The following is a 26313-nucleotide window of genomic DNA, read 5'->3' as shown; positions in this document are numbered from 1 at the left end:
TTCTTTTAATTTTTTTTTGAATGAGTTTCACCTATCAGTGACAAATAATTTAAAAAAAAAAATGGTTGTCTGTAAGGTCGGTTTATGGACGATAGCTTAACGTGACAACATCATAACAAAACATTGATGAAATGATAGTTTAGTTAAAGTACTAAATTTAAAAACTACTTTTGAAAAGCCCACCTTAACCTATTTAATATAATAGTAGATTCATAGGCAAATCGAGTGGAAGAGAGATAGATGCGGCGCAAGCGTACAATGAGTGTAACGGGACACAGCGTTACGGGACAATGTGCGTAACGGGACATTTTTTCATGCGTGCAGCCGGCGTTCATCGATTTATTAGACGTAACGTCAAAAAAAAAAAAAAACATTTTGTCATGATGTTAGATTTGAACATCAGTTCATTCAGGAACATGCATGACGAGAGCGAGAAGCGTCGGTGACGTGTCTGGCGTTGTTTGCTCAGGGGAGGGGGCGTACCGCATCCTGCCGCTGCACTCGCAGCTGCCCCGGGAGGACCAGCGCCGGGTGTTTGAGCCGGTGCCCGACGGTGTGACCAAGGTGAGCGCCCCCGCCTTCCCTATTTCCTTATCATGTAAGTGTGTGATTGGTTTTTTGGTTTTTATTGATGCCGGTTGTCTTTCGTGCTAAAACAAATTAAATGAATAAAGAAAACCCATGTTGCCCCTGAGGGAACTGGCGTGCGTGCTGTCGCAGATAATCCTGTCGACGAACATCGCGGAGACCTCCATCACCATAGACGACGTGGTGTACGTGATCGACAGCGGCAAGTCCAAGATGAAGCTGTTCACGTCGCACAACAACATGACGAGCTACGCGACGGTGTGGGCGTCGCGCACCAACCTGGAGCAGCGCAAGGGACGCGCGGGCCGCGTGCGCCCGGGCTTCTGCTTCCGGCTGCTCACGCGGGTGGGTTCCTCGGTCCCTCTCGCCACCTCTCGTGCTCCAGCGAGGTGTTTTGTACTCGAAAAAAAGAATTGAATCATAGGAGTCACTAAAGAGGGTTCCATGTAATTGAAACTACTCAAATTACTTAAAAAGAATTTTATTTGGAAACTAATATATTATGTGTTTCATGGAAGAGATTTCACTGCAGTTTTCTTGTATAAACTGTGGGTGAAGTGTGATCGTGTGGATACCAGCGTAACCTGCTTGCATGCAAGCTCACATAGTGTATCCTATAGCTTTCATTGGAGAACATCTTATTTTCCATACCTATATATTGAGTTTCTCTAGTCTTGGAGTGTTATAAGTGGACTGTAACTTAAATGAATTTGCAGAAGCCAGCACGAGACAAAACTCACTACGGACCAGCCGTGTTCTCGAGTAGTTCTCCCGGGCAGCGCCACTGTAGTCCGTAGAACGAGGCTTTCAAATGCCACTTAAGACTTGGTCCAGACAGAGTTAATGCATTGTTAACCACGGATGGTAAATGTTAAATGGCCTGTCATGGTTTTTTTAATAACTTAATGCCCAATTTATACTTCCCATCAGGTTAGGTTGTGATACAATAGTTTTGGATAGCTTGTAATAAAGAATGTGTTGGTGGCAGGGCCGGCGCGTCCACACAGGCGAACCAGGCGACCGCCCGGGGCGCCAAGTGGCTGGGGGCGGCGCAGCACGGCACATAACGGCTCATATATGTTCAACGATTATTGAAACTAGATGAAAATGGATTTTTGTAACAGTTTGGAATGTTTATATTGATATAAGTAATTATTTAAAGTCCATGGTGACCTGTTTATGATTTGTAATAAGTAAAAAAAAAAAAATTACAAGCCTGCTTACATTTGATTGTTGACAAAATGTTAGGCTTACGTGATGTATTTTGAGGCAAGGTGTCTGGCTGGGGGGGCATGAAGGTTTTTCGCCCTGGTCGGTGGCAATGAAGAATGTGTCGGGTGTCGCAGGCGAGGTACCACAAGCTGGACGAGCACATGACGCCCGAGATGTTCCGCACGCCGCTGCACGAGCTGGCCCTGTCCATCAAGCTGCTGCGGCTGGGGGCCATCGGCCAGTTCCTCAGCAAGGCCATCGAGCCGCCGCCCATCGACGCCGTCATCGAGGCCGAGGTGCTGCTCCGCGGTGAGGCCTTCCTTCGCGTCGCTCACGCCGTTGCAGCTGCGCACCCTCGACCGTGGGGGGGAAAAATATGAAAATAAAAATAGGAAGATAAAAGAATTCACGGAAAACAAGACTGAAATTGGCTGATGTCAGAGGAAACGTAACCAATGATGAAACTAAACAAGTATTTTGTTCGAAAATCTCTAAGTTTTTTTTTTTTTTGTGAATTTTTTATATTCATATTTTTATTTTCATAATTTTTCCATGACTTAACAGTGCACAACTGCAATGCCGTATGTCCGAAATGTTGCAATAGATGCTATTATTTTTTTCTCTTGTTTGCCTGATCGCCGACACTAGTGCTGTGTAGCGTGCTGGTGAGCGAGGGAGAGTGAGCGAGTGAGCGAGAGCGTGTGTCGCAGAGATGAAGTGCCTGGACGCCAACGACGAGCTGACGCCGCTGGGCCGCATCCTGGCCAAGCTGCCCATCGAGCCGCGCCTCGGCAAGATGATGGTCCTGGGCTGCATGTTCTCGTGCGGCGACGCCCTGGCCACGCTGGCCGCCAGCAGCTCCACCTCGCCGGACGTCTTCAGCACCAGTGAGGCACATGCACTCATACCGGGGGGAAACACTTTTTGGTCGAAAAATATTTATCAATTCATTCTAAGAAAAGCATGAACTGCAAATTCACACGTATTTTAGTTTTCGTAAACAAAAGTTTATTAAAAAAAATATTCAAACGACAAAAATATTTAATTGAAAAGTCAAATCGATGGTCGTTCCAATCGAGTGGAAGAGAGATGCCACGCATGCGTACAATGAGCAAATAGGACACATCCGTAGTGGGACACTTTTTCGTTGCGTGCAGCCGGCGTTCATCGATTTATTAGACGTCATGTCAAAAACCTGAAATGTTTGCTTAAAGTTCACTGTCATTTAACGATTTCCAATAAACAATTAATACAGTTTACATAGCCATGCATTTGCTTATTACAGAAAACATTTAAACATTTATCTAAACTATTACCATTATTTTCAGAATACCTAGATTTTTGTTCAGAAAAATATTCTTAATTTTTCAATGTGTTTTTTATACGCCATAAAAAAAATCATGTGTGCTTGAAAAGTCTCTCAGATGGAATACTAATAGCAGGTATGCACAGGTACTTTGCATAAAAAAGATGTACAGAAATAATTTATTTGTATTACTTCTCTAAACCTGTTATTCGCAAATGTATAATTGTGTTTAGTCTTGTCACAAAACAAACATTCTCCATTTTCAGTTCGTAAATGAAATATAACCTCTATTTTATTTATTTTTTTACTTGAAATTTTAGCTTGTTTTCATTTGTTTGTTGATGTGCCATTAGTTGCTTAATGAAACATGAATTTACAGATAGAGACTGTAAAATTTAATTATTCAATAAGTAATTATATAAAAAAAGGTAATTTAATAATAGCTAACTATGAAATATATTGATTCAAGCAATATTAAGTTTAAAAAAAGAATTTAAAATGTGCAAGACTGTGAGACTTTGTACATGTTTACAATTCAGGAACAGGAATTCTAATACCAATTTAACATGTGGGGCGGCAAACATTTACATTACCAAATATCCATACGAAAAACACCCCAGAATGGCAAGGTATAAAAGGAGTTTTTCTTTTGTTTTCCAAGATGGTGCCAAAACATATACACAGCTGCGAACATTAATGTATGTACTTTGAGGTATGTAATACACAAATATTTTCAATTTTTCAATTTTTTTTCTTGCATTTTTGAATTTCAGGAAACAAACTTTATTAGCATTAAATGCACAGTTTGTGAGTCATTATACACTGGAAGTACCGTAATTACCCCTGTATGGGTTTCATTTTTAGTGAAAAAAAATATATATACTGCATTCCATAAGCGAATTTTGGGTTAAAAAAATAATATTCTACAGTGCATTAATAACTAATCTATGTTGGTTTTATACAAATATAACTCCGCGAGTAAGTACAAATTGTTTAAGGAAAAATACCTCAACAGTCGCATGAAGCTCAGTGAACAGTGCAGTTATTGTATGTCTGCCGTGTCCGATGCTCGACCAGTCGTGGCACGGGCAAGTGCCTTACAATGATATAAAAATATGACTCCATGGTATAAATAATTTGTTATAAAATAGTTTGTCGCGTGGCACCTTGCTCTTCCAGAATGGCCTTAAGCGTCAATCCTCAGTTCCTGCCTGGGTAAAAAGTTGTGGCCTGACTGGCGCTAGTACCCTCTGAATGGGGGTTCCTAAGAGGGGTAGGTAAGGTCTTCCTGTACCGTGGGATGCCCTAAAAATGGCTCCCAGTGTCCCTCGTCTGATGCCTACTTACCTGCTGCGGCTGGTTTGGCTCTGCGGTCTCCCTCTCCCTGCTACAGTAGTTTCCTAGATGTGACAGAGACCGGCCTTAACGTAGTCGGCATAAAAGTGGAGTGCTAGAATAAAGCTCGTACCACGTCCGTTACTCTCACACTTCATTTCTTTTTATTTTTAAGTTGTTCTGTCTTGGTTTTTTTGTTTGATTTGTACTTGCAAGGCGTGGCGGGCAGGCTCGGCTGCTGGCTGCCTCTAGGACCCGCTTGCTTCCCTCAGCCTCGGCCTGGGCGTGACGTCTGAAGGGAGGGGGTTCCAGGAATTCCAGCCGGCCTACGTGACTTGGACGGACCTCGGCTTGGAGGGAGAGGGGTAGGCGAGGGGTGGCGGCCAGTAGGGGTGTGCGTGCGCATTCGGCTGGTTGTCTTGGCGACCAGGGGCGCGGCAGTGGTCGCCCTGGAAAACGGTGATGGCTGTGGCCGGGCGGTGTCAGCTGTCGCGGCCGGCGGCGGCGGCAGCAGCTTACACACGTGTTTAGGAAGAGAGGGACTGACGGCTTCGAGATTACAGACGTGCCCGGCACGTCGCGCGTCAACTTTTGAAAGATCCTGGTTCTCGAAGACTGGTATCCGTATTGACAGAACTATTCGCATACCATCAGTGCGTCAGAGTGGTTGCACGGTGTCGTTGCAGCGATGGACAAGCGGCGGCTGACGTTCCAGCAGAAGTCCTTTGCCGGGACTCGCTTCTCGGACCACGTGGCCATGCTGAACGCGTTCCAGTCGTGGGAGGACGCGCGCATGGGCGGTGATGCTGCGGAGGCCAACTTCTGCGAGCACAAGATGTTGTCCATGCCCACGCTGCGGGTGACGTGGGAGGCCAAGGTGCGTGCGACCCTCTTCAAGCTGTGCGGTCAGTCTCATGTTCACCACTGGTCCGGTTGTGGGACACATCATCGACATGTATCTAGTGCAATGTTTCTCCAAGTGTGCGCCCTAGAGGATTTACAGATACACCCTGTGGTTTTGCAGAGAAATATGTGCCTCAATATAAAAATAAATATTGTTGCTGTATTACAGATATCATTTTGTTAATATGTTAACACATTATGATGTTTTATGTGTTCTTCCACACACTACAAGTTTTGTATGTATCTGTGAGGTGTAAATTCTTACGATATATGGATAATAAATTTGTACAGCTTGCGCCTACAGTTATTTGTAGAATTTTAAATCTTCCCCGATTTCAAAATGTTAAAGAACACTGATCTAGTGATTAGGATTATGTGACAGGGTTACATGCACAGAAGCATTACCCTAGTTTCAAGTCAGGATCTGAACTGGCTTAAGGGCTTGCCGTGTCCCAGCTACGAATGGCAAAGCAAACAGTATACAGTAGAACCTTACAACTACGAGAACATACAATGTTTTTGTGTGTTTATCTCTTAATTTCGGTAACTTGTAGCAGACCAATAATGATAAAAAAAAATATTTATGACCAACATAAGATTCCCACACTTTCCAAAATGTCTGAATTTCATTTCATATCTTGATTGTGATACATCGCAGAGAAATAATGCATATAAAAATAGGGTTGAAAATTTAATTTTGAGCAATAAAGCCTGTTTAATATTTCATAACTGTAACTTTTTTTTTTTATTGGCAAATCTACACTCGACCTGCCGTCTGTTGTTTGTACTTCTCTTCAACTCCGAGGAGAATGCGGAGAGCAGGAATCGCTTAGTTGAGGAGCGTTACACTCTGTGTCTAAACTGGGTGGCTTGTGCCACTTCAGACTCTTGTTACGTGCTGCTTACGAAATTCTCTCACCCGCTGCCGCGGAGGCAGCCCCTCCCCTTCCATGCTCCGTCCTTTCCCAACTCTACCTGTTTCTTCGTCCATTTGCTTCCTAAAGGATAACTCTAAATGCCACGTGCTGTTTTAAGAGGGGCAGTGTAAATCTCGTACACTGCTAATGTGGAACCTCTGGAGACACAATGTACTCGTAGGAGCGAGGTTTGACCGATGTGGTCTCCGTAGCTGCGGGAGGTTGAAAGGGGGTGGCGGGGTGCGACCAGGGCGACGGCGTGCTTGCAGAACCAGCTGAAGGAGCTGCTGCAGTCGCAGGGCTTCGCGGAGGAGTGCATGGTGCAGCAGGTGTTCAACTACCACGGCCCGGACCCCAAGCTGGACATGGTGGTGGCGCTGCTCTCCATGGGGCTCTACCCCAACGTCTGCTACCACAAGGAGAAGAGGAAGGTGTGGCAACTTTGCATTATCTTACTAACCCAGCAGTATTGGTAATTAAATATGTAGTACCTTTATGTTGTACCCCATGTTATGTACTAATTAATTATAAATTTGTATGCGATTATTAATATGTAACTTTTTCATATTGCACCAAACGTATCAGTTCAAATTTTGGTCGAAAAATTTTAATAGTTTTCATTTTCTGAGCAGCAGAATTGTTCACATAGTGTTGATTTGTTTTTAGATAGTAATGTGTGCCAGATAAGTGATGATAATCTAATGGGTCAGGAAGGTAATACATGTGGGACAAAGAGGATTTGTGGAATTGGCTGGAGTAAGAGTGTAAAAACCTGCTTTAGATCTTAGTTTTGGTTTTTAGTTTGGTTGATTGAAAAATTTGTGGTGTTGACTCATTGGTAGGGACAAGTTTATATGGTGAATTAACACCAAATAACACCAAAAAGCAAGTTAATAAAAATAACACCAAAAAGCAAGTTAATACACCAGTTAGCACCTAAATGCAAGTTATATCATGGAATTAAGTAGCATTTAACCAAAAATTTATTCAAATCATAAAAAAATTAACCTTTAATTTTTGAAATTCAAGGAATACCAGTTCCGGAGAAAAAATTGCATGGATCAGAAAAATTAAAATTAATTTAATTTGTTTTATTGTGCATCCATTATTTAATCACTTTTGAACCAAAAATTCTCGCTTATTTATTTTTATTCTGTTTTAGGCCAATATATTACAAATTATTTTATCGTAAAAATTCAGCTTATTAATTTATCACTATATTGGTGAAGTTAGTATTACCTAACAGCTTTCAAAAAAATAATACCATAAAATGTTGTCTGTTCTCATTGGTCGGTTGGTTCTGTCGCAGGTTCTGACCCAGGAGGCGAGGGCCGCGCTCATCCACAAGACGTCCGTCAACTGCAGCAACTTCGAGCAGAACTTCCCGTTCCCCTTCTTCGTGTTTGGAGAGAAGGTGAGAATGTTCAGCGGTGCATTTCTTTAACAACCGACCCCACACTCCAATCAACATTGGTGTCAGACTCAACAGAAATAAACTGAAGAGTGCTGGAAGTCCACAGAAACTTGATTTTCAGCAGTCTTTTTTGGCTCACTTGTACATATCTATTTTTTTCACCACAACTCACTTTAGTTTATATTCAGCAGTTCACTTTTTTGCATCATATCTTCAGTTTATTATTCACCTTAATTTCCAGAAACCATGAGTTCGGCAAACTATCCGAAATAGTTCTTATAATCCTAATTGAGGCATAATTATTACTAAACCTATATGCCAATAAAATTCTATTTAGTTAATTTATAATTTGTTTTATAAATCTAATTTTTGAGAATTGTTCATCTCTGTAAAAAAAAAAATTGCCCTTTGATATTAAAAGAAATGTAAAACAGTTTTGTTAAAGTCTCCTTTAAAGTCATGGCGCTAGTTGACCGGGTACCTGTAGTGTCCTGGAAGTGTCGTGGCATCAGCGCCGTGCGTGCGTGTGCGTGTCAGATCCGAACGCGGGCGGTGGCGTGCAAGCAGATGACGATGGTGACGCCCATCCACCTGCTGCTGTTCGGGTCGCGCAGGGTGGAGTACGTGGACAAGATGGTGCGTCTGGACGGCTGGTGAGTCCCCCCCCGGGGGTCGGGAGGGGAGTGCTCGGTGCGCGTGGCGAGGGGCGGTGCTGAGCGAGCGAGGGGGGGCTGGCGCAGGATCAACCTGGACATGGACGCGAGGGTGGCGGCCATGCTGGTGGCGCTGCGGCCGGCGCTGGAGGGCCTGGTGGTGCGCGCCTCGCGCGACCCGGAGGCCATCTCCGAGCCGTCCCCGCTGGACGACAAGGTCGTCAACGTGATCCGCCAGCTGTGCAAGCTCAACGCCGGCCGCTTCGGCATGGAGCCCGTGGGCATGAGCGGGTGAGCACACCTCCACAACCTCCTCTGTTATGCCAAATGCTTTCTCGCTATCTTGTCTTTCTCCACTCCCGGAGCTGCTTGGAGCATGTTTGGTTTCATCGTTATGATAATTTTAGAACATTAAAAAAAAATTTTGACACCGATGTATGCCTTTAGTAAATGATCACACTTCAGGACTTTTCTGTATGAATTTTTCATGGCAGTGTGCCCCCCTTTTATTTGCTCCCTGCTGTTTTTTTATTATTTTATTTGAATACATTTTGTATATAACACTTTTTTGTGTTTTAAACCAAAGTAGTGTACCTCCATCACAAGTGATTTCCTTCAAATGCATTACGCAAATATGTATTAGACTTGGAAGTTAAATGATGTGATTAATTTATTTGTGGTGACGAGATAGGAAACTGCTTTGCAGGTTCAACTCGAGACGACCGCCTCGCGGACACATGAACAGGGACTTCGACGGTGGACCTCCTCCGAAGATGATGCGGCCCGATGGCTACGGAGGCGGGGGTGAGTAAACCCAAGTGACTGCTCAGCCACACAACAAAGGGGCATGTGTTAAGGGTAAGGCCAAGATGTAACTAGGCCTCCGGATAAAAAGTTTTTTTTAGTTTTAAGGCCGTTTACTTTTAAAGCCTTTTTCTTTTAAACAATTTTTTGTTAAAGATTTGGTTGTTATGTTGTTAATAATTTATTTTTGGTATTTGCTTAGTTGTTTATTCCTTTTTAATTTTTACGGCTATCTTTTTTTTTTATTGTTGCTGGTGGTAAATGAGATCTTCTGTGGGTTAATTTACGTGGCTATCCACGAGTAATTTAACATTTCGGAAAACATCACCACCATTAATTGGCGTATAAATCATACGAGTGTGCATATTCATTTACGCTCGCAACAGGAAATGACTTGGTTTTGAAAAATAAAACCATAACATCTTGTCTCCTGTGCCGTGTCCCCAACTGACATCTCGCCATCAGTCTGCTCTGCTGTACTTCACTCTGATGTCGTGGCTTGTCTTGAGACGTGAGCTGCACTCCACTTGTGAGTGCCGCTCCAGTAGTGTACCCGCCATGTCATCAAGGAGAGCAAGTTTTTTTATTTGTTTGAATTTTTTTTTGCTAGGTAACAGGTATTGCTTTTCAAAACTTTCACATATTATTGTAAGTAATCTTTATTGGACAGAAATACTTCTTTCTAGAAGGAAAAACCTTTTTTTAGAAAAATTTCCTTCATAATAAATTGAAAAAACATTATCTCTCGACCTTTTAATGAGGTTTTCCTGTTAATAAGTCCTAATTTCTAAGTAAATTGACAAGCATGATTGTGCCAACTGTATTTTATTAAAAAGAACGAATGTGTGTGTTTTACCGTCAGGTTACAGATGTAATGCTAAATCACTTGGTTGTAAGTAATGTCCTAAATGCGCTGCAGACATTGAACATGAATGCTGTCTCACGGCAGGTTGTGTACGGAATGTTCTTGCGTGTCGCAGGAGGCTTCAACACCGGGAGAGGCGGCTACCGAGGCGGCTACGGCGGGGGCGGGGATGGTTTCCGCGGACGGGGCGGGGGCTACGGGGGCTACGGCGGTCGCGGCAGGCCCGGGTTCCGCGGCGGCTTCCGCGGCGGCTACTGAGCTGCTACGTGTACACGCTTTTATGTTTTGACTGTACCAAAAAAAGTTTTACTAGCCTGTAGGAAAGCTGCAGTAATTATTGTTAAACTAAAAGGTTGTTTTAAATGTTTGATTCATGATGGATACATGTAAATTTATTTGTGGTGTCACAAATCCGTTCAATAAGTGTTATTGAAGACTTATATGATGCAGGCTTTTTTTTTCTTTCTTTGTGATGATAATGCAAGAATGTATTTGATGCATGTTGTAATGAATGCTGCGATAGTTCCACTGATGATTGTGCAAGATTGTGCAAGACAGTTGTAATGATTAGCCCTGTTGCCATGTAGCTCAGCGCCAAGTACCAGCCTCTAGTGCAGTAGACAGGGTCTGTGCCTCTGGCCACACGCCAGTAAGGCACTCTGCAAGTTTTCAGTTGTGTCTATGTACTACCTAAATATAGGTGTGGCATTTATGTAATCTGTGTTATATGTATCTTTTGTAACTATGACCAATAAATGAGTATATAATGTGTAATAGTAGTTTGTAATTTTAATTTACATATTTAGTAGATCGGAACAGTGAAATCCGGTCAGAATAAATTATTAATGTTCTAAAATGTTTTTAAATTTGACCAGGAATCTAGTTAAGGACATACAAAATTGATGCTCATTGTTTTTTTTTTATTATTTACAGTCAAACCTCTATCTATCGAACTCGCATGTATCGATTGTCCGTGTTTATCGTATACTTTCTACGGTCCCGGCAAAATTGCCATACAACTAAGGTTAAAAAAGTCCGCTTGTACCGATGTTCGAATTATCGTTTTGTCCGCATTGATCGTTCAAAATATGTGGTCCCGTCACTATAAATTATAATAGATGATCGTTTAACCATAAAGATTTTGCAGAAATAACCATATCTTAGAAAGAAACCTTCATAAAAACAGTAACGATAGTATACAGTAGTAAAAATCACCTTAAATCTGCAGCCAAGTAATGGAGCACGTAAATATGAAGAAAAGACAAATGAACAACAACGTACGAAGAAATAGGGATGATGTACCATAACTACAGTACAAACCCAATTGTTATCCTAAGATAATTACCATAAAAAGAACCAAAGATTCTTTGTCGATACCATAATTACTACAGAAGCACGAAAGCTACCACATTTGCACTCTAGTTACCGTAACAACCGAGATGTCTATTTACCGTGACGGTGATGTATTTATTTATGACATATTAAAATTAAAGAACATTATTGAAAAAAAGGATGTTAAATTTTTATATGTACGTTTGGCACATGTTGCGAAGAAATAATGCGATCTGAAATAATGCAGTACTACTACGAAAACTGAAAAGGGTATTCGTGGATTTTTAGGTTATGGCAGTCTCTCTCGTTTTTCAGTAATATCGGCCGAAAATTAACAAGCGTATCGGAAGTCGGCAGAAATGCCGATTCAATTAAATATTGGCAAAATCGGCTTCTTCAGGACAGCTCTACATTTGATGACATGAGTAAACATATTTCAGACTTCAGGATATTGAAAACGACTTTAATTTCCATGTAGATTTATTGTGCTTATGTTTTTTTTTGCAAGTGTAAATTGAATTAAGTAAAATACTTCCATTTTTATTTATTTTTCAACTGATTTAACTTTAATGACAAGTAACTGACATATTTCTGACACTAATTTTGAGGTTAAATATTATTTTTTAAAAATTCTTAAGAGTGAAGTCCACATCTATTGAATGTCCGCATCTACTGAATTTTTTTGTTGGTCCCCTGAAAAACGATAGATAGAGGTTTGACTGTATTATAAAAAAAATACGGTGTTGGTTGATGCAGGAACCTTGATATGGGTGTTAGATATTCATGTTCTAAGGTCGGTTTAAGTTAGGCAGGGCGGCTTATAATAGGTAAGCAGGGGACCTGCAAAAGTCAGGATAACTTGTTTATTTATCCCCACCTATTGGCTAGCCATCTTGTTATAACTGTTCTTCAGAATGAACCTGGTAGGGTTGTAGGGGTAAATTTCACAAAATGAAAACCCAATTAAGCCTCTCCAGATTCTTATCAGTTGGTTACAGAGAGGAGCCTGCAATTAGGCTCAATCTGAGAATGTAAGTAATTAAATGCAAAACTCAGGTACAGGAACATTTATATACACTAGATTGGCAGCATGTTAGCTCTCAACTTGAGGTAGTTAACCTAACTATATAAGCTTTCAACACACATTATTACAACTGACATATAAATTAACAAAGTTTTGAATATAACATAAATAACATATATCATGGTCCTTGATTGAGACCTCAGCAAAGTGTTTACAAGGCTATGACATCACATTTGTGGACCCAACAGCGCTAGGATGGATGTAAGTTCTCAAAAGATTACAAATCCACATAAGTAATAACTGGAGCCATAATGGTACATATGGTTAAGTTACAAATAAATTAATGAATGTATCAAAATTAGTGTGTACAGTAGAACCATGTTTTTGCTATTTCAAGGGACCAGCACAAAAAGGAAAATTTAAAGAGGAACTGTTAGAAAAAAAAAAATTAGTCTCTCACTAAGAGGGAAACAATAAGTAAATATACACACACCAAATAAAGTGTCAGAGATGCTTAGGTGTTTATATATTAACTAGACCGTCATATCAAATCCTTCCACTCTGGCAGTTGTTCACAATTTTTTAAAGTTGAACATGGACTTTTCGTTTCTTCAGCCATGAGTTTGATATTGCTAACTAGCCAGTACTGGTAACATTAAAAAAAATTATGGATTTCTTTAACTAAAACAAAATAAGTTACCTCAATGAACAAACAATATGAAATAAAACTTTTTTGAAAACTTTTGTTCACAGTGCATTTATTAGATCCTGCTATGAAAACATATTGCTAACAATATTACTGTATGTTAGGTGTGCTCTCCATCATCTATGTGTATGTTCTTCATCTGCCGTACGGGATATTGAATAGTTCACGATTAACTCTTCACTTCTGGATATAAAAGATTCTACTACTGAATCAACTCGAGACGAATATCTCAAAATGTTCCGTTCTCCGAACAAAAAAACAGTCTCTCAAGATACAAGTAACATGGAAAAATCGCCACAAGATGCACCTAAGCCATATTCACGAAATTATAATTTTTTCTGTTTTCCAGCGAGTTATATTTCACAATAATTGTTCCTGTGAAATCTATATTGGCATTCATAGAGCCAGCTAAATCGTGAATCCGGCATGGAAGCAGTTCCTAACATGCCAGAATAAAGTTTTTTCTTTGTAAATGATTTAGGTTGAATATTAACTGTAAAAAATTAATTTATATAAATTTTTGAAATGAATTTGTTGTTTTTTTATGTTTAGTTATGTCGTTACTAGGGACAAAATGATATGGTTTTATTTTTATCAATTTTGTTCATAAATTTAATGTGATTTTCAAAAAAATATTACATATATGTATTTCTAAAAACTAAGTTCACCAAAACAGTAACATTTAGACTATTATACAATGCATTTTTACAATGTAATAATTTGTAATAACTAAGCCTAGGGAAGAACTACGTATTTGTAATAAAGATAAATTTTTGCAGGTGTTTGTGCGTTTGGAAAATGCACTCACTCCAGGAGTGTAAATAAGTTACAAAGTTAAATTAATTTTTTACAATCAATTTTTACATGATACATTTTAGTACGAACTTCATGTTGACGAAATAACATTTATTAAATTTAATATTTTTAAATTTAATTTTTTGTATTTAAGTAAATTTTTGCTAAAACACTGATTGATTTTATGATATTAGTAACATTTCGATGCTTTATGGTGTATTACTTGCAATTCGATGTTATGTGATGCATTGACATGCTTATCGGAGCTATTCAAGTTTAATGGCAATTCACCATTTAATCTTGTCGCTAGTCAGTACATAAGTCGTGACAATCATACAAAGCATAACGGCTTCCAAGTCCTTCGCAGAAAAGATGACATCATGCAGGTTGTCATGCTAGAAACCCGCCTATGTAATTCACCGAGCAAGATGGCTGGCTGTGAAACATTGGGCTTGACTTCAAGACAACCAGGTTCAAAAACCCTTCTTCAGTCAATACTTCATTTTTTGAAAATTTTCAGAAAAATCGATACACGCAAATGAACGAATGTTTCCACACTACAAACTACGGCCAGTTTCTTCCTCGATTGCACTGAGAATCATTACATAGTTTTGACTTTGATGGCCTTCCAACAGTCACCATGTTAAAGAAAAAAATTACATGGGGAAAAAATAATTTACGTATTACGAGCATGGAAATGCAGAAACACCTCACTAATATATAAATGTTGACTATGAACACTATAAACTCAGTTTAAAATGGTGTGAATTAGTTAATTAAACTTTTGAGTTTGTAGCAGTGATCACTGAAAGATGCAGTTACTGGGTGCCACTCAGGCGGGAGCGGACTGCAGGGTTGTTCAGGACAGTGGGTGTGCCGTGCACTCAGCTCTGGCTGTGGGATGTGCGACTGGCTTGGTGCCTCCTGTGGACAATCCAGTGGGTACGACTTGCCACATCGCAAGAGCACGCGTCCTCCGGTCAAAACAAGACTGCTTCCGTGCGAAAAAAAAAGGAACCGTACCGTGCAATGGTTAACACAAGAAACTAATACAAAATACTTTACACAAAATATTTATAGTTATAAGGGGAAAAAAAAAAACATACAATTGCACACAAGCTTCAATTTTCAGTGGTCGTTACAAATGCCAGACTTCATCTACAGGATCTGCTAATCTTCACCAGCGAAAGTTGCCTTCCTGGTTTCTGTCCGCGATGTCTCGCTGCGACTGCAACGACGCTGCAGGAGTGTCGGGAAGGCGGAGTCGAACAAGGACGCTCGTACGGCCGGCCGTCTCAGCGTGAAGCCACAGCTGCGAAACAACAAACACTTGCAGACAAACTCGCAAAGAAATTAAATGTGGTGTGCGAAAAGTGTGTTTCAGTTGTATCTCTCTTCTTGACTGTGACTTATTAATATTAAGTACATATTCAAAGTTCCTAAAGCCATTTAATGCTAACCACCTGAAGTTTTATTATACTCAAATCCTGCAAATTTTTACATTGATATAAAACATAAATGCAAATACATGAAGAGTAATTTCACAATCACATATTAGTGGACATAAGGGTGACGATCACTGATTGAGACCTACGTTAAGACGTGAAACCAAGAGACCAAGAGAAAGCAGGCTTATAGGAACATGAACAAGGCAAATACACTTACAAATAAAACACATGATGAATCGTTTTAGCCCATTGGAGAAGCTTCCATTAAATGTATCAAAACTTACCTTGATATCCAAAAATAAACAACAGTTTACATGTTTTCGCAAATGTGAAATGAAGTCAAGCCCTGCAATAATGTCATGCCTGATAATATTTCTTGCTTGCAAAACTATTTTTTTGAAGTATCACCCATTGACCACAACATGTAGCTTGGTTAATAATCTTTGAAATGTTTGGCATTACTTTTGTTAATTGATTATAATCATACTTTTCAATTCAAATTATTGGTAAAAAATAATTTTTGAAGTGACGTCTAATAAATCGATGAACATCGGCTGCACGCACAAAAAAGTGTCCCATTACGCACATTGTTCCGTTACGCTGTGTCCCGTTACACTCAATGTTCCGTTACGGTGTCAGCGAGTGCAGTAATAATAGGTTATGTTACAATTGACTAAAAAATTATGGTGATTCATATAATTGATGATAGATATTTTATCACAAATTATTTATATGAAAACTTGTTTATAATTATATTTAAACTTTATAGCTGAACGCCAGTTTTTAAAATTAATTACAAGTCATCTACACGTGAGCTGTTTCATCAACTGTTTATACAGTGAAGTGAAAAGTTAATGTGGTTTTCATTTCTTATTACAAAACAAATTTTGGCAATAAAGGTTAATTGTTCTTGCATTTTAAAAATATGATTACTAGTATAATTTGAAGTATTTATTCTTTTATTATTAAAATAAAAATGATTCAATTTTATTCATAAAAGTATGCAATCATTTCATCAATGTTTTGTTATGACGTAGTCACGTTAAAACTATCGTCCGTAAACCGACTTTACAGACAACCAATTTTTTTTCGGCATATTTATTATTGTTACTGTCAGTTTCCATTTCGGTTCAGTGCATCTTTTTTTCCTGGCGGGTTACACTTGAGGTTGAAATGCGGCGAGGGCGACCGTACCGGCGCTGCTCAGTGGATGAGCACCCAGTTGGCGGGGTGGTTGTAGGCCAGCAGCACGGGGCAGTGCAGCAGCAGGGACCAGCACGTGTCGTCCACGTGGCACGACACGGCCAGCCAGCGCGCCAGCCAGCCCGCCAGCTCCTCCAGGCGCTCGCTGCCCGGGTTCAGGCCGCGCAGCGCGCACGCCTGGCGCACACGTCCCCCACTCACGAACAGTGACGAGGCGAGAAGGACAACAGGAGTAGAGGACTTGAACTACATCATCGGAGAAGCGAGGACGAGATGGTACGGCCGTGTCCAGAGGCTGCCCAGGAACATGACGGGGTTGAAGTACACAGGACGAAGGGCCCAAGGAAGACCAAGCAGGAGGTGGGAAGAGTAGATAGTTAAAGGAGCGCTGGAGAGGGGAGAAGACTGGAATAAAGTGAAGGATGAGGAAGATGGAGGCATTTTACTTTGCTGACACGGCCGCATGATGATGTAGGAAAAAATACAAATCAAAATCACACATTAGAAAAAAATGTACGCACTATTACACACAATTTCAAAAACAATCTCTCTTTTTTTATTTGTCTCTAAACTTTTCAGAGAGGGCCAACTTGAAAGTGGCATCATCCCAATAAAACAAAAAAATATATACACAAAGAAACTAAGAGGTTCATCAGCATCTGTGAGCACCATAAACCTATTTAAAACTGGAACCAAAAATCCACATCATGTTAATCTACCATGTTACATTTCTGATGACTTGATTCGACTGAACTGTAGTGGACGCAGGAGTGTTCAGTCGAGAACTTTCCTGTGAGCCTCCCGAGTGCTCAACAACACATGAGAGAGTGTTAGTCGTATAACGACTTAGGGGCCCAAAGCACACACCATTTGTAACCAGAGTAATAAAGCACTGCCACAACCATGCTGTGCAAGAGCCAGCATTACCCATCTGAGGTCGTCAGGCGAGAGCGCCGGCGCTCCGCCCTCCCTGATGATGGCACGGTCCATCTCGTGGAGACTGTAGGCGTGCTGCGCCAGCCGCGTCCTGCGCCGCCAGCCCGCGTGCATTCCGTGCATCCGCAGCAGTCCCTTCTGCAAGCATCGCGCGTCACTGGTCCCAGCTCCTCTGCAGCATCGCACACCACTCAGTCCCTTCTGCAAACATTGCGCATCACTCAGCCTCTTCTGCAAGCATCGCACATCACTCGGTCCCAGCTCTTCTGCAGCATCGCACACCACTCAGTCCCTTCTGCAAGCATCGCGCATCACTCAGTCAGTTCTGCAAGCATCGTGCAACACTCGGTATCTTCTGCAAGCATTGTGCATCAATCAGTATCTTCTGCAAGCATCACACATCACTCAGTCCCTTCTGCAAACATTGTGAATCACTCGGCCTCTTCTCCTACCAGCCAATCACCAAGCTTCTAAAACCACCATTTCGTTTTACAAGCCTTTACTGAGGCTGTGATAATAAAATGCTTTAACACATTGACTGCCACAGCTCTTATTTGTATAACTTTTGGTCAAGCCACAAATATAGACTAAAATACTGCCTGGGGCCATGACATAAAATTATGACAGTGGTGCTAAACATAATTAAACATAAATTTAATCCACATATGCAAACCATTTAGCATTTCATCATAAAATCCATAGACAAGTTAGAAATACATAACTGGTAATGTGTAACGGTTTGTAACAATGTCATTAAAGTAAAATGCTGCCAACTGCATAAACACCAATGTCTCCTCTAGGGCCACACCTTCCAAGGCCGCCCCGGGGCCTGTGACCACACGGAGACTCTCTCACCCCTCAGACGCAGCGCTGGTGATCACACGGCCGTGCAGAGTTACTATTTAACCAATAGTGGCTCATGGCACAGTCAATGGGTTCAAAATACACATCAACACTGTTTTCAATTTTTTATGAAAATAAAATAACTTACTCCAGAAAAGTCAATCGATACAGTTTCCATTCAACATTTTCAACGGGAAACATAACACTATAAGGTTCTTCCCTGACTTTAATTTCCCTGACTTCTCCTTGACCTTTATTTTTTATTCATAATTTAGCTATAATGTATGGGTTTGGCGTTTCCCATAGTAAATATGGAAAATACAGCTATAGATGGCATAAAATTTTATATTAAAAATTCAAATTCAAATAGAACCTTGCATATGTCATTTTATAGAGTGTACATGACTTCACTGAATCACCATTTGAAAAAAAATGTTCTTTCAGCCTGGGTGATGGAAGACTGGAGCAACGACTGCCACTGGGGTTCTAGACCTGCCAGGATGTGAGCTAGAGGACCGGAGGACACCCACCACGTGGCCGGAGTAGAGGTGCAGCAGGCTGTACGGGTCACCCTGGAAGAGCGGCCGGCAGGCCAGCACGGCGTCCGTGCGCGGGTGCACGCCGCTGCCCAGCTGGCCCAGCACGGCGCGCCACTGGGCGTGCAGAGGGCTGTCGCGCAGCGCGCCCAAGTGCTCCTGCAGGCAGCGGAACACCGGCCGGTAGTTGTACAGCCGTCTGCGCAGCGCGTGCTTCGCAAACTCCGCGCGCTGCTGCAGCATCCAGAAGTGCGCGCACAGCAGCTGCCGTGGGAACGTGTACCTGGCGCATCCACCAAGCATCACGCCTCAGCGTCCGCCGTGCTTCACAAGCACAGACTGCCTCTACGTACCTGAACCACACTCTCTCGGGATACAAGGCAGTGTTTTATTTCAGCAAGCAGCACTCACATGTCATACGCAACTACAAATACAGCTGTTACGATTCCTGACTATTCTCACATTTGTTATGGAAGATTATAATGATTTCAAGCTCATGTAGCATAGATAAGTATGTAGAAATGAGATTAATTCAGCTAAGAAATTTAAAATGTTAAATTTAAAAAAAATACAAATAATCAAAGAGGATCACTAACTGAAACAAATTATGTAAATCTGAAAACAGTATTTTAAGTACTCCTACTTAAGCATGATAATCTGTTACGAGACGTAATATTACAAGTAGTTATAACCTGTGAACTATTAAATTTCCCAGTAGCTAGTTTGTAATAGTGTACCATTATATAGTTGGTGAAGTGCAGCACCGAGAAGAACAAGAGCACTCACAGGAGGAGTAGGATGATGTAGTTGGTGAAGGGCAGTGCCGACAGGAACAAGTGCGTTCACAGGAGGGCTAGGATGATGTAGTTAGTGAAGGGCAGTGCCGAGAAGAACAAGTGCGTTCACAGGAGGGCTAGCATGATGTAGTTAGTGAAGGGCAGTGCCGAGAAGAACAAGAGCACTCACAGGAGGAGTAGGATGATGTAGTTGGTGAAGGGCAGTGCTGACAGGAACAAGAGCACTCACAGGAGGAGTAGGATGATGTAGTTGGTGAAGGGCAGTGCCGAGAAGAACAAGAGCACTCACAGGAGGAGTAGGGTGATGTAGTTGGTGAAGGGCAGCACCGACAGGAACAAGAGCACTCACAGGAACGGTAGGATGATGTAGTTGGTGAAGGGCAGTGCCGAGAAGAACAAGAGCACTCACAGGAGGAGTAGGATGATGTAGTTGGCGAAGGGCAGTGCCGACAGGAACAAGAGCACTCACAGGAGGAGTAGGATGATGTATGTAGTTGGTGAAGGGCAGTGCCGAGAAGAACAAGAGCACTCACAGGATGGGTAGGATGATTTAGTTGGTGAAGGGCAGTGCTGAGAAGAACAAGAGCACTCACAGGAGGAGTAGGATGATGTAGTTGGTGAAGGGCAGTGCTGAGAAGAACAAGAGCACTCACAGGAGGAGTAGGATGATGTAGTTAGTGAAGGGCAGTGCCGAGACGAACAAGAGCGCTCACAGGAAGAGTAGGATGATGTAGTTGGTGAAGGGCAGTGCCGAGAAGAACAAGAGCACTCACAGGAGGAGTAGGATGATGTAGTTGGTGAAGGGCAGTGCCGACAGGAACAAGTGCGTTCACAGGAGGGCTAGGATGATGTAGTTAGTGAAGGGCAGCACCGACAGGAACAAGAGCACTCACAGGAGGGGTAGGATGATGTAGTTAGTGAAGGGCAGTGCCGAGAAGAACAAGAGCACTCACAGGAGGAGTAGGATGATGTAGTTGGTGAAGGGCAGTGCCGACAGGAACAAGTGCGTTCACAGGAGGGCTAGGATGATGTAGTTAGTGAAGGGCAGCACCGACAGGAACAAGAGCACTCACAGGAGGGGTAGGATGATGTAGTTAGTGAAGGGCAGTGCCGAGAAGAACAAGTGCGTTCACAGGAGGGCTAGCATGATGTAGTTAGTGAAGGGCAGTGCCGAGAAGAACAAGAGCACTCACAGGAGGAGTAGGATGATGTAGTTGGTGAAGGGCAGTGCTGACAGGAACAAGAGCACTCACAGGAGGAGTAGGATGATGTAGTTGGTGAAGGGCAGTGCCGAGAAGAACAAGAGCACTCACAGGAGGAGTAGGGTGATGTAGTTGGTGAAGGGCAGCACCGACAGGAACAAGAGCACTCACAGGAACGGTAGGATGATGTAGTTGGTGAAGGGCAGTGCCGAGAAGAACAAGAGCACTCACAGGAGGAGTAGGATGATGTAGTTGGTGAAGGGCAGCGCCGAGAAGAACAAGAGCACTCACAGGAGGAGTAGGATGATGTAGTTAGTGAAGGGCAGTGCCGAGACGAACAAGAGCGCTCACAGGAAGAGTAGGATAATGTAGTTGGTGAAGGGCAGTGCCGAGAAGAACAAGAGCACTCACAGGAGGAGTAGGATGATGTAATTGGTGAAGGGCAGCGCCGAGAAGAACAAGAGCACTCACAGGAGGAGTAGGATGATGTAGTTGGTGAAGGGCAGTGCCGAGACGAACAAGAGCGCTCACAGGAAGAGTAGGATGATGTAGTTAGTGAAGGGCAGCGCCGACAGGAACAAGAGAACTCACAGGAGGGGTAGGATGATGTAGTTGGTGAAGGGCAGTGCTGAGAAGAACAAGAGCACTCACAGGAGGAGTAGGATGATGTAGTTGGTGAAGGGCAGCGCCGAGAAGAACAAGAGCACTCACAGGAGGAGTAGGATGATGTAGTTAGTGAAGGGCAGCGCCGACAGGAACAAGAGAACTCACAGGAGGAGTAGGATGATGTAGTTGGTGAAGGGCAGCGCCGAGAAGAACAAGAGCACTCACAGGAGGAGTAGGGTGATGTAGTTAGTGAAGGGCAGCGCCGACAGGAACAAGAGAACTCACAGGAGGAGTAGGATGATGTAGTTGGTGAAGGGCAGCGCCGAAAAGAACAAGAGCACTCACAGGAGGAGTAGGATGATGTAGTTGGTGAAGGGCAGCGCCGAGAAGAACAAGAGAACTCACAGGAGGAGTAGGATGATGTAGTTAGTGAAGGGCAGTGCCGAGACGAACAAGAGAGCTCACAGGAGGAGTAGGATGATGTAGTTAGTGAAGGGCAGCGCCGACAGGAACAAGAGAACTCACAGGAGGAGTAGGATGATGTAGTTGGTGAAGGGCAGCGCCGAGAAGAACAAGAGCACTCACAGGAGGAGTAGGATGATGTAGTTAGTGAAGGGCAGTGCCGAGACGAACAAGAGAGCTCACAGGAGGAGTAGGATGATGTAGTTAGTGAAGGGCAGCGCCGACAGGAACAAGAGAACTCACAGGAGGAGTAGGATGATGTAGTTAGTGAAGGGCAGTGCCGAGACGAACAAGAGAGCTCACAGGAGGAGTAGGATGATGTAGTTGGTGAAGGGCAGCGCCGAGAAGAACAAGAGCACTCACAGGAGGGGTAGGATGATGTAGTTGGTGAAGGGCAGCGCCGACAGGAACAGTACTGGTGCCACCTTCACCATGTCCTTAGGCATCTGGTGGTACACGCGCATCTCCGCGTGGCTGAGGTCACGCAGGCCGCGGCCCGTCAGGTTCAGCTCTGACGCTATCCTCAGGTAGGTCTTCACGTCCGCGTAGAAATCCCGCATGCCCGCCATGAAGATGCGGTACACGTGGTACACAGACGGGAACTGTCGCTCCAGGTGTGCCTGGTACTTGGTGAGGAACTGCAGGTAGCGTGACAGTGCGTACTCGCGCACCTTGCGCTGCCCATCCGTGCCCTTGGGCGTCGACATGCCCGCCGAGCCGCGAATGTGCCTGTGTCACATGTCACGCACTTGTCTCACATCCTGACACAATAGCTCTTTGTTTGGTGGAGTGTAACAAACAAAACAATACATAATTGTGTACGTAAGTTATTACAATGATGTTTAATTTTCCAACAAGTTTTAGACTTACAACTGGAATTCAGTACATTTATCAAAAATTTGCACCACTTCTCTGGCAGTAGTATATGTACCCATCTACCTGTTTCTGCACTTTATTTAATGTCTTTCCCTATTTTCTAAAAAAATTTTTTAAGTAAGTGATAGAATTACGGAGGCAGAAGGGAATGCATTTTGTAAGTAATTTAAAATAAATCTCTCTTGTGCAATGATCAATCAAAATTTAAAAAAAAAAAAACTAATATTTTATTGTTTTTACTCAAAAATATTTTAATAAAAATAATTACAAAGGTAACTGTCTTTCGAAATAAACTAATAAAAATTCTTAAATGCTTTTCTTTCGTTTAACAGATTTTTTTTTTCTCAGCAATAATTGTATAATTTCATTACCTAGGACAGAATTATTTTCCAGAAGCCTATTCCTGAAAGGATATGATTTTCGGCATGTTGAACATGCAACATAAAATAATTCAGTACAATGTAATTGTATATTTTGTATTTTTCTTTTGTGAAATTGTATATTTTGTGTTTTTGTTTTTTGTGAAACTTTATATGTATATATATTTTTTTCCTATATGTATTTGACTTGTATCATACCCCAGAAATGGGGTCAAAGGATATGAAAATAAATAAATAAATAAATAAATAAATGCAACAGTGCAAAAAGTCCCCACATATTCATATGCTCACATACCACATAGGTACTCTATTCCATTATAATATCATACACCACTACGTATCATTTACTGATTTATTAAAGGTAGCCCTTTCATACAATCACCTCGTAAAATACTCTCTCCCTAAAGCCGACATTCCCTGATAGGATGAAATACGCTGTAATTATTCCATTACATAAGAAAGGTGAGAAAACTAATATCGAAAACTATAGGCCAATTTCGTTATTGACTACATTTTCTAAGATCCTTGAAAAAGTCATCTATAGGAGATTACTTGATCACTTAGACCAATATCAAATATTAACATCATCACAGTTTGGCTTTAGGAAGAAAAAATCTATTGATGAAGCTATATTCAACCTTGTAAATACTATCCAAACAGCATTAGATAATAAACTTCATGTAGTTAGTATATTTTGTGACCTAGCAAAAGCCTTTGACTGTGTCAATCATAGTATACTGATTAAAAAATTGGATTTTTATGGTATTGTTGGTCAGCTTCAAAAACTTCTAATCTCATATTTATACTACAAACAACAAAGTGTAATGTTAGTGGATACCTGTTCCAATAAAAAGTTTGTCTCTCGCTCAGGATGTATAGAGCATGGTGTGCCTCAAGGTTCGGTATTAGGTCCCTTGCTCTTTCTTTTTTATGTTAATGACTTACCACATATGCTTGATGTAAGAGCTTTTGCTATTCTGTTTGCAGATGATACTAGTATCATAATACAAAATCTGTCTCGCACCCAGTTAATTGAGGAATCTGAAAATGTACTCAAACTAATGATTTCTTGGTTTAAGTCTAATAAATTAACTTTAAATTTTGATAAAACAAATTTTGTTAACTTCATAACAAGAAACCAAATGTATGAAGATATTAATATTTCTTGTTTAAATAAAAATCTACATCAGTCTCATTATGCGAAATTTCTGGGATTAATAATTGATGAAAAAATAAATTGGAAAAAGAACATAGAGGTATTATGTAATAAACTAACATCTGCATGTTTTGCTCTTCGCTGTATGGTTGGGAAAGTTGATGTTGAGGTTATGAAATTAATGTATTTCGGGTATTTTCACTCACTAATGCAATATGGTATAATTTCATGGGGAAATAGCTCGGAAGCTATTAAAGTTTTTATAATACAAAAAAAAGCCATAAGGATTATTTGTAATAGCAAGCAAAGAGATTCATGCAAACCACTTTTTAATAAACTAAGTATTCTCCCATTGCCAAGTCAATATATCTTTTCAGTTTTAGTGTTTTTAAATAAAAATCTGAATATTTTTAAGCCAAATTCTGCAATACATCCATACGAAACTAAAAAATGTGATGACTTGCATATAACTCGGGCAAGAACTACTTTACAGCAGAAAGGCATATATAATACTGCTTTGAAGTTATTTAATAATCTTCCATTAACTTTAAAACAACTATGTAAAAGTAAAAATAAAAATTTTAAATATAAATTAAAAGAATATCTTATCTCAAAAACATTTTATTCTGTTGATGAATTTTTAAATTGTATTGATAATCATAACTTGTGTGTTAACATCTGAATTGTGTGTGTGTGTGTGTGTGTGTGTGTGTGTGTGTGTGTGTGTGTGTATATATATATATATATATATATATATATATATATACACATACATATATATATGTGTGTGTGTGTGTGTGTGTGTGTATGTATATATATATATATATATATATAATAGTTATGTTATGTGTATATTTGTGTGTTTATGTATAAAATATCTTTGTGTACGGACACCTTAATATTATATGTGTACAATACATGTATGCTCTATCCCTTTAATTGTGATATGTGTATATAATTATGATATTGTTTATAACTTTTATCTTACTATGTTATGGATTTATTTTTTATTTTGTATTGTATTGTATATACTGACATGTTCTACACCATTGAGCATTTGCTCATTCATGGTCGACGGAACGTAACTATAAATAAAAAATAAATAAATTCAGTACTTTTCTTTATGAAAACCTCATATTCACCTTTTACACTGCAAAAGGACTTCAATATTTTGCCTGATACATCTACTAGGTAAGGCAAGCATGTTGTATTATTAAACTGTGCACTTATATTCGATTATCTCATTCTGGAAAGTATGTTATTATTTAATTCATTCTCAACCATTCGTTTGAAAATATAAACACTTACATTAACTCGCTATTAGAGTAAAGAATAAGAGAAATCGACTATGAACTCTTAGGTAGCAGCCATGATGACACTTTCTCCTTTACAAAAACATTTGCCAAACATACTGCCAACCCTAAACAGAACGCCCAAAAGATCGATATCAGTAAGGTTTCTTTTCTAAAAAAAAAAAAAGAAAGAAAGAAACATGGGAACAAATTGTAAATAATGTATTGTCGGCTTTTGGTATGGGTAAGATGGTTTAATGAATGGATACAATAATAACACCTAAAGTTTGGTTCACCATTGAAAAAATAAACAGGAACATCAAGATTTCGTCGTACACACAAGATTTGATTCACAATAGCCCATAGTGGTCGTGTATATCGGAGACCAGTTGAACACATAGAAGAGAAATGAACACAAATATTATTTTAATAAATACGCATGGCAGGATTAGAGAACTTTTTATACTTTTCAAATATATTGTGGCAAGAAATCAATGCGGTATTACAATACTCATGTGTAATTCCTGCTTTGAAAATTAATGCTATAACTTATAATTCACTAGCTAAAATTGTAAATAAAAACGTGACGTGGTTAAATGGTTAATTAAATAAATTTATATAACACTTAGTTATTAAAAAGTTGAAAATTTATGCTAAAACATTGCTAGTCAGATGTCAGAAGATATTATTTAGTAGTTAATATAGTTACTTTCTTACTTTGC

The 26313-nt window shown here is 40.7% G+C and overlaps 2 protein-coding genes across 5 annotated transcripts in view; one reads left to right on the top strand and one right to left on the bottom strand.

The window, feature by feature from the left end:
• The window catches only part of LOC134540891 (ATP-dependent RNA helicase A), a 37055-nt gene extending 26284 nt beyond the window's left edge, over positions 1-10771 (top strand). For all 3 annotated transcript variants that reach the window (XM_063383924.1, XM_063383925.1, XM_063383926.1), the window contains 11 exons: positions 470-564; positions 721-933; positions 1935-2109; positions 2511-2687; positions 5128-5318; positions 6531-6692; positions 7571-7675; positions 8213-8328; positions 8416-8619; positions 9035-9132; positions 10113-10771. In XM_063383924.1, the coding sequence (XP_063239994.1) occupies positions 470-564; positions 721-933; positions 1935-2109; positions 2511-2687; positions 5128-5318; positions 6531-6692; positions 7571-7675; positions 8213-8328; positions 8416-8619; positions 9035-9132; positions 10113-10255 (1679 nt within the window). In that variant the 3' untranslated portion in view covers positions 10256-10771. The remainder of the gene's footprint in view (positions 1-469; positions 565-720; positions 934-1934; positions 2110-2510; positions 2688-5127; positions 5319-6530; positions 6693-7570; positions 7676-8212; positions 8329-8415; positions 8620-9034; positions 9133-10112) is intronic.
• Positions 10772-14911: 4140 nt separating this feature from the next.
• LOC134540892 (LETM1 domain-containing protein 1) lies at positions 14912-25685 on the bottom strand. Of its 2 annotated transcripts, none has more exons than XM_063383927.1 (6): positions 25442-25685; positions 22251-22616; positions 18815-19103; positions 17433-17579; positions 16497-16682; positions 14912-15166 (listed from the first exon to the last, which is right to left on the bottom strand). In XM_063383927.1, the coding sequence occupies exons 1-5, from the start codon at positions 25501-25503 to the stop codon at positions 16506-16508; spliced, it is 1041 nt and encodes a 346-aa protein (XP_063239997.1). In that variant the 5' UTR covers positions 25504-25685; the 3' UTR covers positions 14912-15166; positions 16497-16505. The 2 variants fall into 2 exon arrangements, with proteins under 2 accessions (XP_063239997.1, XP_063239998.1); XM_063383928.1 differs by having other exon boundaries at positions 25608-25685.
• Between the last annotated feature and the right edge of the window lie 628 nt (positions 25686-26313).

This window comes from Bacillus rossius, chromosome 17, assembly GCF_032445375.1.
Source record: "Bacillus rossius redtenbacheri isolate Brsri chromosome 17, Brsri_v3, whole genome shotgun sequence".
NCBI classification, from domain to species: Eukaryota; Metazoa; Arthropoda; class Insecta; order Phasmatodea; family Bacillidae; genus Bacillus; species Bacillus rossius.
Note: the sequence above shows the minus strand (reverse complement) of the source record. Positions and strands in the feature narration are given on the sequence as shown.